Source organism: Anas platyrhynchos, chromosome Z (assembly GCF_047663525.1).
Source record: "Anas platyrhynchos isolate ZD024472 breed Pekin duck chromosome Z, IASCAAS_PekinDuck_T2T, whole genome shotgun sequence".
Classification (NCBI taxonomy): Eukaryota; Metazoa; Chordata; class Aves; order Anseriformes; family Anatidae; genus Anas; species Anas platyrhynchos.
The window spans coordinates 35,936,046-35,950,908 of record NC_092621.1 but is presented as its reverse complement, the minus strand read 5'-3'; the positions used below and the strand labels follow the sequence as shown (position 1 = coordinate 35,950,908).

At 33.9% G+C, this 14,863-nt stretch overlaps 1 protein-coding gene across 8 annotated transcripts in view; it reads right to left on the bottom strand.

Annotated features, from left to right (window-relative positions):
• The window catches only part of CNTLN (centlein), a 201,307-nt gene that overhangs the window by 26,459 nt on the left and 159,985 nt on the right, over positions 1–14,863 (bottom strand). For all 8 annotated transcript variants that reach the window (XM_038171270.2, XM_038171266.2, XM_038171267.2 and 5 more), the window contains 5 exons: positions 12,018–12,182; positions 8,629–8,726; positions 6,769–6,895; positions 4,923–5,060; positions 4,398–4,583 (listed from right to left, as the gene is read on the bottom strand). In XM_038171270.2, the coding sequence (XP_038027198.2) occupies positions 4,398–4,583; positions 4,923–5,060; positions 6,769–6,895; positions 8,629–8,726; positions 12,018–12,182 (714 nt within the window). The remainder of the gene's footprint in view (positions 1–4,397; positions 4,584–4,922; positions 5,061–6,768; positions 6,896–8,628; positions 8,727–12,017; positions 12,183–14,863) is intronic.

Sequence of the window (14,863 nt, the reverse complement as noted above, 5' to 3'; positions counted from 1 at the left end):
CCTGAGCACACTGCTGGCTCATATTCAGCCGACTATCAACCATCACTCCCAGGTCCTTCTCTGCCAGGTAGCTTTCAACCACTCATCTCCCAGCCTGTAGCTCTGCTTGGGGTTATTGTGCCCCAGGTGCAGGACCCGGCACTTGGCCCTGTTGAACTTCATACAGTTTCATCTTATCTTATCCTAATCTCCATCCACTATACCCTATTGCTATGCACATTTTCAGGTTATCACCTATAATCCATTTCCTACTTCCTTTATTTTGCCTTTTTATTTCTAAATATTGTATTCTCTTTCCTATCAAACTGAAATAGAAATCTAAAAGGAGCTATCCTCTAATTGTGGAGCTATGTTTTTTTTTTATTACTTGAACTGTTACAGTAACATTTTTTCATATCTTTTCCTAGCCTAAATCTTCCTATCACAGCGTTGAAGAATGAGCTACTCTGAATCAGCAATGTCAACTATTTCAGGTGCCCTTTTTATTCCCCCTGAATGTGATTTAGGGCCTAACGCCTGATCCCTATACCACACTCCAAGAAAAATGATTTCAGGAATAACTTACAACATATTAGATACAGCAACTTTTCTTTCTAATTGTATCTTCCATGATTTTTAGAAGCTATCACTGGAGTTTACAATCTAGCAGTTTTGGTTACCTACCTAAGCTCCCAAACTGTGATCTCCATAGCATTGCAGTGCTTTACTGTACATTACAAATATGTGATTAACTAGTAACTTATTAAATACTCTAATTTGATCCAGTGGTATATAACTAACTCCTACCAGAAACCTCTCCTCTAGGTTTCCTGACTTAGCATATTGATCCAAATGCACTCAAGATCCTGTCATTCTGAGTTATCAATGACTCTAGAAACAAGTAATAGTGTCTTTTAATGCAGAATGCCAGCTCTATCCTCTGCTCTCCCTCCCAGCTCACAGACATCTCTTTTACACATTCTCCCTAATATTAAAATAATTCTTGAATGGAACAGTTATGTGTAACTGGACAAGTACATACCGGAAATGTTTACAACAAAATTATGTAATATCATCCAACAATGATTCTTTTTGTCTGTTACATGTAACTGCTATTCGAAATTGAGTTTTACCCATTTGCTTTCTTTGTTCAGACTCTTTACATATTAGTACAGAAAACCTGTTATTTTCTCTTTTCATTCCTTAGACAAATTCAATTTGTTTGTGATAGCCTACATTAGCCTACATGAGATTTAAAAAAAATAAAATTTTATGAAATCTTCATCTTATGTTTATCAGCTTGCTGGTGACCTTCTAATTACCAATTAAACACCACACTCAGATCATTCTGTTTAAAGTTGATTTACAAAGCTCCTCTACCATTAGAATATGGTTCAATATTTCATAATACCAAAGCCTTAAGCTTCACCTCAGTTGCACACCTAATTGTTAATATTATTACTTTCTGCCTTTTTCTCTTGTGGAGACTGACGATGTATATTTTTTTCCCTCTTGTGTGTGGAACCCTTAACTTTTATAGTCTATCAAGTTGATGTGATGCTACATCGTTAGTTTGTGTGTTTTCTGACCTCTGACAACTTGTTGGATACTTACAGTAACATTCAATTTTGCTAAGACACTTCATAATCCCTTTGAAGAAAAAGAGCACACTGCTGTCAGTGTCCTTTGCTGAATTAACTCTCTTCTCATAATACAGGTAGTAGTCATTGTTTATTACTGCTTATGGTCCTGATGTATACTCACACTAGATTCCAAGAACAATGACTGTCCCGTTACAGAAGCCCCTTCATTCCTTCGAAGTTCAAGCCCTCAATATTCTGTTATTCACTACATCTGAATTCATACTATGAATTATATGTACTATAAGTATTCATAATTCTCAAAATAATATGATTATTTTGGCAAAGGCCAATGCTTCTTGATTCTCCTTCCTTTTGGATCACATACCTACAATCCACTTTTTTAGTTTTTACCTCTAATTGATCCCTACAGGTTTGATTTCAAGATTAACTACTCAATAGTTGCATTTCAAGACGTACTTCATAGGTGCATTTAATTTTCTTAGATGCTATGAGGTATCCCAAATATCTTCTGCCTATATTTTCTAATGTATATTAGCCATTCCTGCTTCATGTGTCAGAGTCATTTTCTTCTTCAGAATAAGAAGAAGAAATACAAGAAAGACAGGGATCTTCTGGAAAGAGTTCAGTGGAGGGCCACAAAGATGATAGGGGCCTGGAGCATCTTCCCTATGAAGAAAGGCTGAGAGACCTGGGTCTGTTCAGCCTGGAGAAAAGAAGACTGAGAGGGGATCTCCTCAATGTATATAAATATCTGAGGGGTGGGGGACAGAAGGATGTAGCCAACCTCTTCTCAGTGGTTTGTGAGGATAGGACAAGGGGCAATGGCTGCAAGTTAGAGCACAGGAAGTTCCGCACTGACATGCAAAAGAACTTCTTCATGGTGAGGGTGACGGAGCACTGGGGCAGGCTGCCTAGGGAGGTTGTGGAGTCTCCTTCTCTGGCGATATTCAAGGCCTGTCTGGAACCCATACAGTTCTGTGATTCTGTGAAAATTAAAAACAGGATATAAAAAAAACACCACAGTGATTTCTACCTGAATTTTTCCATAACTAACTGCTATAGAAAGAGCAAGCCACACTCTCTTCTCTGAAGTTCCTCTATTAGCTGAACCTATTCATTAACAATGTTGAAAAGACTTAATTGTATGTTAAAAAGAACTACATAATGTCATGAGATACATGGAAAAAATAAAAAAATAAGAACTGATTTAAATCGATTAATGAGGAAACGATTACACTTGCACTCAGAAAAATCAAGTCAGGCTTGAAAAATGAACAAAATAGAAGACAAAGGTAAGAGAGTCATACAAATATGTTGAACAAGTTCAGAAAGAGAGGGAGTTTAAACTTGATTAAATTTGATCTCTATAAGGAAAAACTTATTTGAATTACTGAGACTAGAGGGAGAACCAGACATCAAGGTCATAGGAAAACTGACAGCCACCTGGAAGGAGACAGTAGAAATGAGGGAAACTGGATTTCAAAGGAAGAGCTGGTGCAGGAAGAAGCACAGTCACTTATTGTGACATCTTGATCTTCCTTGACAGGCTATCGCATGAAATACCTAAGAGTTATTTTGAGGTGATTTACTCGATATACTACAAAATTCTATTGAAACACCACGATTTTTAAGTATGCTTTTTACAGTGGTATACTGTGAAAAATTCTGTTTTCAGAGAACTTTTTTCCCATAAATATTTCGTACCTAACTAAAGAAAGCAGTCTTCTAAGGAACCGATGAACTTCTAAGGTTCATCAATGTTTGAATTCTACAGAGCATTGTTATTTTCAAAAAATTTTTCTGCAAAGTAACAGTAGTCATCAAAACTGTTATTTGAAATTTGCATGCATATTCTTTTATCCAGGAGAAAAAACTACATATTTAGCTTTAGTACCTATATATTATTATTATTTATAGAGAAACTGCATTTTTTGTGTGTGTGTGTGTACAGTACAACCATATAAATGCTAATGAATATTTATGGGTGTTAACAGAAAAGCAGCGATATTATTCAACAACAAATGAAGCATCACGATATTTGCTAATATGTGATTTGTGTCATTAATGCTACTTTTGAGAACAGAAGATCTTTTACTTTCTCATTTTCTAATTTCTGATAAACTTTTCGTTATGGGAGTATGTAAGGTATCTATAGTATAAACACTTGCTTATCTCCTTTTTCAATAATTGCTACTGCATTTTATTCAATGTAGTCATTCCATATCAGCCTGAATGAAGAGTGAATTGTGGCTCTGTCATCTGTCAGGATGCTTTATTAAAAAAATAGATAGACATTACATTAATTTAGGTTTTCCCATACTTAGCCAGAAATAACCATGTAGCTATGGAAAGAACACTATTTTTTTCCTCCTAGAGGAACCATTCTGTATTAGAAGAAAGCTAATCTTTCCCCATGAAAGTTAAGTTTCAAAAACACGTGCTTGTGGGAAATGAGGTAATTCACACTAATCAACAGATATGAGTTGTATTCTCCAAAGTGCTGGAAATTTTTTTTTTTTCCAGAGTAATTTACTACACAATTATGCATTTTTTTTCTTGGACACAAGCATGCTGGCAGCGATGTACAAAAAGGTGACCAATATGAATGATGGAATTCTAGAGAAATCTAGGCAAGATACCTAGAGCCATTCGGACCAGTTCAGAGCTAACACACAGCCAGTACATGACCTTCAAAGACTGTTCCAGATCAGTGAATGCAGCAAAGATTAGCCCCACTTGGTCTTTTGTCTTTTTACTTTCACCCAGGACTACACTTATTTAGGTGAACACTCAAAAGAAAATCCAAATTCAAACCTTCACAAATGTCATGAACTCTTCTACTTTCTCATTGGCGAACAGCAGCTTCTTCTGAATTGTTTCCAAAGCCTGACCACTCTGTTTAGCCAAACCATGTAGTTGTTGAGATGCAGCAGTCTCAAGTTCAGTCATGGCACGTTCGGTCTCACTCATTTTGCTCTCTAGATTGGAAAGCTTGACATCCTGAAATACATCGCAGAGAAACAGGAGTGACACAATAAAAGCTGATAGGCAGATATGCTATCTTACAAACAAACGTCCCACAAAATGGTAAATATCATGAAACACTTAAAATGTGATTTCACAAGAAAAAAGTAATTTCATTTGCTGTCATTTCATCCATATTTCAGTATATACATTTCAGTGAGGTGAGTGAATGAAATCAGTGACATACATTAGTGTTCTTCTGTTCTTTTTTACCTTTATGTATTTAAAAAGGCTAAGCCAGTGACCTTGCAACTTTTCATTTGAAAGAAAGATATGTAAAGGTTTCACAGTAAACTCATCACAAAACTATTATACCTTTTTCTCCAACTCATCTTTAGTCTTGTGATACATCTGCTCATAATGAGACTTCTCTTTTGTAGCTACATTAAGCCTCTGTTTCAGTGAGTCAATGGAAGCCTTCTTGTTTGAACAGTCTTCGTTCAGTGACTTTAGCTGAAACAAAAGCAAAGAGCAATTTGATTAATAGAAATAAAAAAAATAAATAGATATAAATAAAAATAAATAGAAATAAAATTTAAAAATAAAAACTAAATCTAAAACAAGCCTATACATACTGCATAATATACCTCTCTGTATTATATAAATTACTTGATAAAAGTATCTTTTTCTGAAATTACAAAGTCTACTGCTGATCAGGTAGAGATCAGTTTCCACACACATTCCTGTAACAGAAAGCCTTGACTTGTATGAAATGTACAGAAAATCTCTTCATTTGCAGCATTGTTAAGTTTAGATATATTTTACTGTCATTATGAATCCAAATGTGAATAAACCATAGTTTCTACTGATTTCTTGTAGCTGAGAAACTTGTGACTGTCTACAAGCCAACAGTCTCTACAACAACAAAATATAATAATAATTATTATATTTTTCCATACAGTGCGAACATTGATTCTGGATGAAATGAAAGAGACTAGCACTCCTAGAAAATCATTCAGTCCTCCAGTGAAGAACTCAGTTCTTCAGTTCTTAACAATACTAATCAGAAAGTTGTCCAGACAGTATTGAGTAACAGGGAATTTCTTTGATCTTCTGCTGAAGTTAATGTGAAATTTATGAAGTTGATTTTCCATATAGAATAATCAAAGTAATGTATGGAATTTGATTTTCTGGAATCTAAAAAATGCAGCAGTTAATATACTCACAGAACAGGATTAAACTACATCATTCCATTCTAAATCTTGTCTTCAAAAGCAAAACCAGGTACTTCTCTCGCTTCACACATCTCCCTTGCTTACTTATGCTTTCACTCTCTGGCTGAGGTTTTCTTAATAACAACCTGGCTTTGGCATGGAGGGTAAGAGAGTAGCTCTCTCTAGAGCTGAAAGTGCTTAATGACTTCAAGCAGAGGTAGTGCCTGTAGTATAAAGCAAGCACCTGCATTCTAGGATAACAAAAGCAAGCTGGTAAATTGTTTATTTCTATTTCAGGGTCACATGCTGCATAACCTCACAGATAACAAAATGTCATGATCAAGAACATCATGATTTTCAGGAATTAAAGGTGAAAGTGCAATACATTGGTTGGATAATATAGAAAGATGCCAAGACATAAACTAATTCTTCTGGCTTCCATGAAATTGTCCTAGATTTTTGCAGGAGAAATAATTTGCTATAGAAATGAAGTTCTACTTATATGAATAGAATTACATTAAGCGTTAAAACCAAAGAAGTGTGACTCATTCGTAATATTGCAGTCCAAAACAGATTAATACATTAAACCATTTAAATACTATAGCCAGGAGATGTGCATGCACTTCATTAGCATATGTCAAGTAAAATCATCCTTGTTTCAGGTCTGTTGTACTTTATGAACTTAGACTCCATAAAACTAAATATCACTACAACTAAATCTCTCTACTTAGAGCATGTCTCTGCAATTCAGTGTTCTGAATTCTTCAAATTTTAATTATACCTCTAGTGAACATACATGTACATTAAATTATGCTGAATACATCCAAACTATCACCATATACTGATTTCATACAAATTACAGTGGGGAGAGTTACACAGTTAAATTAACTGTACCTTGTTTTCTTAAAGCAGTATATTAATTTAGTATGTATAGTGCATTGAAATAACTTATGCAAATCCACCAGCTTTTGGTTTTCATGAAACTACAGCTAGCAAAAAAGAAGTACCTTTCTCTCAAGGCTATCTAATGTTTCATTACAAGCTTTCTCATTTTCTTGATATGCTCTTAGACGAGACCGTAAGTCTTCTATCAAATGTCTTTTCATATTAAGGTCCCTCTCCAATCGAGAAATCCTAAAAGGGAAGAAGTTACACTGCATGTCACTGTTAGAAAATATTGCTAATACACAATTTTTTAAGCAACTAAGGAGTATAAATGCAGTAGAGAAACTACCATTCTGTAGCTTTTGAATGTTTTTTAAATACAAGTTTATTAAAATCTTGAAACTTAGCTTATTCTTAAACTAAAAGAATGACATTGTTTCCTGTTAAAGAGACCTATTTCTAAATATTCAATTTATTTGTGATTTGCTTTTTTGCTTTGGTTTATGTTCTAACTTGCATTATCTGAACTCATATGATACTTCCTAAGCTATTATCAAAAAAAGACAGTTTAATTAATTACACTTCTTTGATGTCTGAAGTACATATCTTTCAAACATCATTTTGTTCAAAATTCTTTTTAAAAGAAAGTGAAGGGAAGAATTCTTTCATCCAACTCAGTAAGGCACGGACACATGAAGAAACACTACCACTGTATTATAATGCCAGATAAGACAATTTTTAAAATCTGAAAAAACAAGAAATGAAACTCTTCACAAACTTCTGAACTAAAGAGACTTTCATGTACTGCAAGAAAATCTCCATTTAATAAGAAAATTACGTGTTATTCAATGCCTCCATGGTTATGATACACATTAAGTATAAACATAAGCAATACCTAACACCTGAATTACAGACATCCGGATTTCTTTTTATGAAAGCAAAATGATAATATATTCAGGGAAAAAAAAAAATTGTTCGATATCATGCCAGTGTCATATTAAAAAATCAGGAAACTAATGCATCTTAACATTTCTTCCATCTATTTCACATCTACATTATTTTGGTTTTGTTGATTAAATCTTAATGTTTATGAAAAAGCAGTTATTTATTTTACGAAGGAAGCATGATAACTGGTAACTCTATTTTATAAAGTTCAGTTTAAACACCATGGTAAAAGATTTCGGTTTTATTTTAAACTAAAAATATACTATATACACAATTTAACCATTTTAAAAGTTCTCTGTTTCTGAAATGAACAAATTTTCAGATAAGTAAACAGCCTTTTTCCTACAAATAAAAAAAATACAGTTGTTAGAGGATTTAAACTCTGGGACAGGCAAGAAATTCACAGATAAACTAATAGGTTATGTTTTTATTGTACTATAATTGATGAACTGTATTACATCAATTAAAGTAAGTAGGCAGAATAAAAATCTCAGTTACATACTTTAAACCAATACATGTGAATTTCAAACGAGTGATAAGCCTTAATCAATTCAAATAAAAACAAATACAACTGTCCTTTTTAACTGTTATGAATGTAAAACTGGATAGTTAATCTTGTTTAAGCATCTTAACCTTGACATGTCTCTTAGCCCCTAGGCAAAGAATTACTGTATTTGAAACATGGCGTTTAAAGTGCTGAGGAATTCATTTAGACTTACATCAAGGACTTAAAAAAAAAAAAAAGTCCACTTTATGGTGTGAGTTCCAATTTAAGGTATACTTATTATAACACAGATATTGTATCTAGCTATTGTAGCTGAACACAACAGTTTAAACATGCAATTTTAGCATGTACTTCTCTAGTTTTTAAAACATATAAGCAAACAAAACAAAACGAACCTGGATGGTAAGAGTCTGCAAGATTATAATAAAAACAGAAATCTAACATTCTCTTACACATCTAATAGTGATATAGTACCGATTATACAGCTGCCACTGGGTGGCACCAAACACAACGGAGAGAAAGGTAAACATACTTCGCTTGAAGTTCCCGAATCTGTTCTTCTTTTTGCTGGACTTCATTTTTCAAAGACTTAATGGTGGTTGATTGCTTAGTGATTTCATTATTCGAATTCTATATTGGAGAATATAAACAAATCATATTGAATATTATCTCAGCCAACAGTAAATTTGTTTGAAATAATGGGATCTGTAAACTTCCCCCTATTATATGAATTTTCTTAAATGTTAACTGGAATCTGCTCATTGTGCAAAGGGAGAATTTTTACTTTCCAGCAACACTTAAGAAAAAATATTTCCATTACAAAATATGATCAAAATCAGTACCCTTCCACTGGTATGAAAATATATGATTAATAGATGTTCCCCAGGACACCTGCAAGCTCAAAGCAGTATCAGTACCAAATTTTCTCTTGCATAGCACAGTTAGCTAAAAAGGTAACAGGGAAGAAGTAAAATCAGGTCTTTATTTGAAATTATGCTTGAAAATATGCTTAAATCGTTCTAGAGCACAAGATAATGTTTTCCAATAATCCCTTTCATCTTGTTCATTTGAATATACAAGAAAACCCACTGCAGGAATTGTTGGTTTTGTGTCCCTTAAAAATCAAAGCAGAAGACAAAACATTTCCATTCAGCCATACTAACACAAATCCTGTATTTCTGCAACAAAAAGGTATGATATTAATGTTCAGGCACACGTAATGCCAGCTATGGGGAATTATACAGTTGTTACCTTTCGTTGTTGTATATAGTAAGAAGTTAAAAAAATAATAATAATCCTCAACTCCTCCATGCAAACACATGCATAATATACCCAAGATTTAGTTAAGAACTATTTAATCACTCTACAGAAATAAAAATATAAAATTTAACTAGAGTAGCCATCTTAGCAATATGAGCATATACTTTGAATGCCATTGCTGAAAATGGCAGCTCAGATTTATTGCATGTAGAGATTTCAAAACTCCAAAAGGTGTTGAAAAAATATGCATATGCATAAATGCATGTCTTGCTGCAGGTTCAGCCAATGTGCTAAAGCATTTTACTCATTATGTATAAACAATAATTGAACAGATCAGACATGCTGTAAACAAAGATTCTTCAGGAGAATTTCTCTGCTCAGTGCAGACTTGTAACACCTATTAACATTAATGGGAGTATTGTACATAACTCTGTGGACCTCAAGGGGAGTATATATTCTTGTGTGCATAGTTAGATGTAAAATATTGTTCTTAATAACTTGTCTAGTCTATTTGCTATTATTATAATATGAGGTATTAACAGAAAATTGTTAAAATGATGTATGATAACAGAATATTCCTGAGTTTCCTGAGACCTGTTTGTTGAGGTTGAACTTCATTAGTATGAAGCAAAGCACCCAGTTACATGGTTTACACGCCAGATACAAACTCGGATACTTAGGTGGGCCTCTGTAGAGGCTCAGAGGTAAAGACATATGCTTACAGTATTTTCCTTCCAAACTCATCATCCACACCTAACACACTTCTACCTACTGGCAAAGTTACAAAGAATCATTACATACAACACAAATAAACATTGCAAAGTTAGCTCAGAGAAAGAATGAACAAAACCAGGTACTTTGAGATTTTGAGCTGTAAAGAAAGGTTTTGCAGCTTGTATCTTCAGGCATTCAGAACAGTAACTTTCTATAACCTCAAACAACGGTTGACAACTTTTGTGAATTTGTTCTGCTAAAAATGACTTACAGGGCTCACATTTTTGAAAAATTATCAGGTCAAAGTAAAACTAACAGTGACTTGATATAAGTAGTTTTTCAGGCCCTCACAGTCAAAACACTCATCCAATTTATCCACCAGTTATGTCATTCTACTAACCTGGATTTGGAGTCACATATTATGTTTACTTTAAATGTGGTTTTGCCTAGATCATTAATATTCCATTTTCTAACACTGAAAATATAAGACTTCTTTAAGAAGGAATTGAAAGTCATATTAGTATTTTTGACATCAGATTCATATGTGATGTTAAATACTTCTTGTTAAATGCCTCCTCAGCTAAGGAAACACACAAAAAAAAATGAACTTTCATTTTTCAGTAAAGTATTTTGCAGTTCATATGTAGTGGACAAACAGTAGATTTCTAGCATGAACGTTACTTATATTTTACCAAAAAATCCTCATTTTTATTTTTCTTATTTTCATAAAGCAAATGACTACTGGATTTCTGGATGTCACTCATATAAAAAGAACTAACCTTATTAACAGATATTAGCACTTAGCAGCATCAGAAGCAGACGAGGCAAAACCAAACGTGAAATCAACACTGAAGAAGTCAACCTGTATGGTTTTAAGATCTCTTTTTCATAAATCAAGGAAATAAAACCATGTGCCTTCCCAAGGCTACTTTCTGCTGCCTGAATCTCTTCATCGATGTGACCTACCGTTACTAATTCCTGAACTTAGAATTTATGCATTCAATGTCCTATGGCCAAGATCTATATAATCATCATTACCATCAATAGTTAAGACGTCTGAACACTACTCTCTCTCTCACCCGACATGAGCTAGCACAACTAATCCAGTACTTAGAGACAGGCACGTAATATGGCCTTCAAGCAGGCCCTTTGGCAGACAGCTTGCTAGCGTGCATTTTCTTCTAGCAGCACAAAGCTGTACCATTTTGACTATCTATCTTTACTCAAATATGAAAAACAAAATGAAGGAAAAAAAAAAACACAACCGAAGACACTCTGTTGCACATATATTTCATTCAGTGAGAAGAGAGGAAGAAAGAACTAATATGTTCCAGGCAAGCCACCCCTTGAGAAAGCTCTCAGACACATCAACACAGCCTAGAATCTACACCATTCACATACAATATTCACCAGAGACTGAAGAATGAAATAATCAACAAGTCAGTATTTTCCTACCAGCTAATCTACAAAAACACTAATATGAAGAATGATCTCTCTTTAAAATCAGTAATAGTAGTGACATGTAAGTAACATAACACTGTTACATGAGCTCTACAATGTGCCAAAACTCTATCCTCTTCTTTCACAGACAGCTGTTTGCTTATCTCCTTCTTAAAAGAAGCAGAGTAATCACCACAATGCTCATTAAAGCCATTCCACAGCACTTTTCAACAAGATGCATTTAATTATTATGTGAAAACTCAATAAACTCCCTTTTTGGCCTATCTGATCTGCAAAAAAAAGTTTTAATTCTGATTATGACTACATTTCTGTTTAACATCAAAGATTATCTAAAACCTAAGCTCCTAATCATTGGCTAACATATATTAATGATATGCATATGTGAGTGTGAAGATATGTATATAAATATATATATATATGCTTGACCCAGTTATGAAATACTGTTCGTGTGAATTATCCTCAGCACCAGATAATCTGTTCTGTCACCTTTAGTTTGCACTGCATCTGTTTCATCTCTAAATCAATGTTCTTTGAAGGAGCTGGTGTGGCTTCACTCTTGCCAGCAGTTTGAGACAGATGTTCTCTCAACTTCAATTTTCCTTGTAAGTCTTCCTTCTCCTGTTGCCACTTGGCCAGGTTAGAGGTCAACACCTGTTTTACAAACAGAAGCAACAATCACAATTGCATCCTAAAAATACTTCTGCTTCATTATATCAGATGCTTCTGTGGTTTATAATTCAAGATGAATGAAACAGTATATATTATCTATAATTATGGTACATAATGCTGAGTACAATGCTGCTGGCTGGAATCTCTGGTCCACGCAAAGATCAAATCTGGCAAGAAAGAGAATTAAAGTAACATTAAAAACAAGATATTTTTTCAAGGCAAGCTGATTCAAGTTTCACTGTTGCAATTTGTACCATGACAGGCAAAAATTACCACTTACAATAGTAAATAATGGTAATTATTAATTACTATTAGCAATAGAAGTTACTATTAAAACCTGTTTACCCAGAATTTCTCTGGGATTCTAGCATTATTTCTATACCAATGAAGAAATACCAAGGTATCTCAGGCACCAAGGTGTATTAAACGTGGTTAAATGTCAAAACTGTTTTAATGGTGACCACTGTAAGCTCACTTGAATTGCTGTGTTGACAACTGCTATAAAACATACACTCTTCTCTTGGCTTTTGTTTTGATATTTGTAGGGCTTGTAGAGGTTAAAGCAAAGTGGACCAGCTGCACTAAATATCTTCTGGTTGGCTGGTCTTCACTCATGTTGTGCTATTTCTTCCCTTTCACATATACGCACCATAGCCAGAGAACCACATATTCCATAACCTTGACTCTAGGGCTGAGGTACTTAAGTGGTAAAAGCCAAGCTGGAGCAGGACAGGATAACAGATGTTAGTTGTTTATTCCACTGGGTAGGTCTTACCACCCTATACTGCAGCCAAAATGCTTCTCATTTAGCAACATAAATGCTAAGTCCAATTAGCAGACGAGGCTTGTTAGGGATTTAGTTCAAATAAATAACATGCAAACTAACTCTCAGTCTTGTTGCACTTGATTGACAACTGACAAGACTTATTTAATCTTTGTAACAATATATTTCATGGTACTCTTTATAGAGGTAATCTTTTAAATAAAATATTTGTTTTAATTTAGATAATATTGAATGTTATTCTATGAAAAGGGGAACTGAAATAATCTTCATGTTACTGCTTAACTTTCACAAATCTGTAGTCAACCCAAATGTTAGGCCCACTGATGGCCTAACAAATCCCTGTTCCTTAAGAGGGTATCAACAGTACCATCTTATTATTCCAAAGAAGATTGTAATATGGTAGTTTAACATAAGGAACAATTATACAAAATGGTATTGAAATCTCTCAAAGGGGAAAAAAACTTCCTTTGTGAAGAATCCTGATAAGAAACTGGGAAAGATATTACAGCTTAAAATGAGTAAATGCATGGCTGATTATATGCTTCTACACACACAGCAAAAATGTGTGACAGAAGGTTAAAGATAGTGCTCTTTTTCCAAATGTTGTATTGTTTAACTAAAAATTAGATTTTATACTGTTTGCCTTTATTAAAAACAAAACAACACAAAATGAAAAAACATTTTACGTTCATGTATTTATGTGCTCCCATATATATCTGAGATAAGTACTGTTCTTAGTAGAAGGGTTACTCTTTCTGTTCCCTTCCGAGCCTGCTGTTTTTACTGACAAAGAGATAAATAGTGTTAGTGTGTTTAGTAATTGGCAGTCCTGTAACCTGTTATATTATTCTCACAATTAATACAGTATGGTTACAACACAAAACGAAGACTATGTTAACAAACAAAACCAATAGCAGTACAGAAAAATGCGTTATAGAAAGGTATATGATTTAGGTTAATTTGTCTAGTATTGCCAATATTTCTACATGCAGAATTTCATGATTCAGTGTTTCTATAATAAATTATTCATAAAAAGAAAAGAAAAAAATCATAGCCAGATCAATATCTCTGATTAAAATTAGAGATGCCCCTCTATCTGCCCAAGACAGCCAGCTACTTGCAGAAGTTTTTAGGCAATTTAAGACTGCTGCCAGCAAAATGCCATGACTGCAGCAGCTACTTACCAAAACCTGTCATTTCTGAATACACTGAAAAAGAAAGGGGTTTGGTGGAACAGGTGCCAATACTTTCTTATAATATTTACTTAAGTGAGGAAGTAGAAAAAAATTATTTCAAATACAAATGTATACAAATATTAAATGCAGAAACAATATCAGACTTCAGGGAGATGTGTCAAAGTAGTATACAAAGGAAAAGCATCCATTAATTTGCAAAAAGCAAAGACAGACACACAGACGCAATCAGCACCAAGCTGTTTATCTCCAAAAGCTGCACAGACTACATCAATGGTGTTAGAGGGTGGTTAGGTTGGTTGTTTTGATTCCTTTTTTTTTTTTTTTTTTTTTTTTAAATAATCCTGTTGCATTGTTCTTTTATTTGCAACATCTTGAAGGGTATTAGAAAATTCTATATAAATCTATGTAGGATATGAAGAACAGACCTTATCCCCAAAAATATTTATGTCTAAAAGATATACCTTGAATTTACTTAATAAACAAGTTTGTTGCCCAGTTGTTCCTCACCAATCTCTAAGTTTTAGTTTAAGTCTTTCATTCCTTTTTAGACACAGGAGATTTTTTTTGTGTATGCGCTACCATGCACACAAATCCTGAATGGCAGAGTAAAAAGGATTTACTCTAAGGGAAGAGGTCACTAGGATGAAAGGTAGAATCTTAAACACCAGCTAGACCAGATGTTT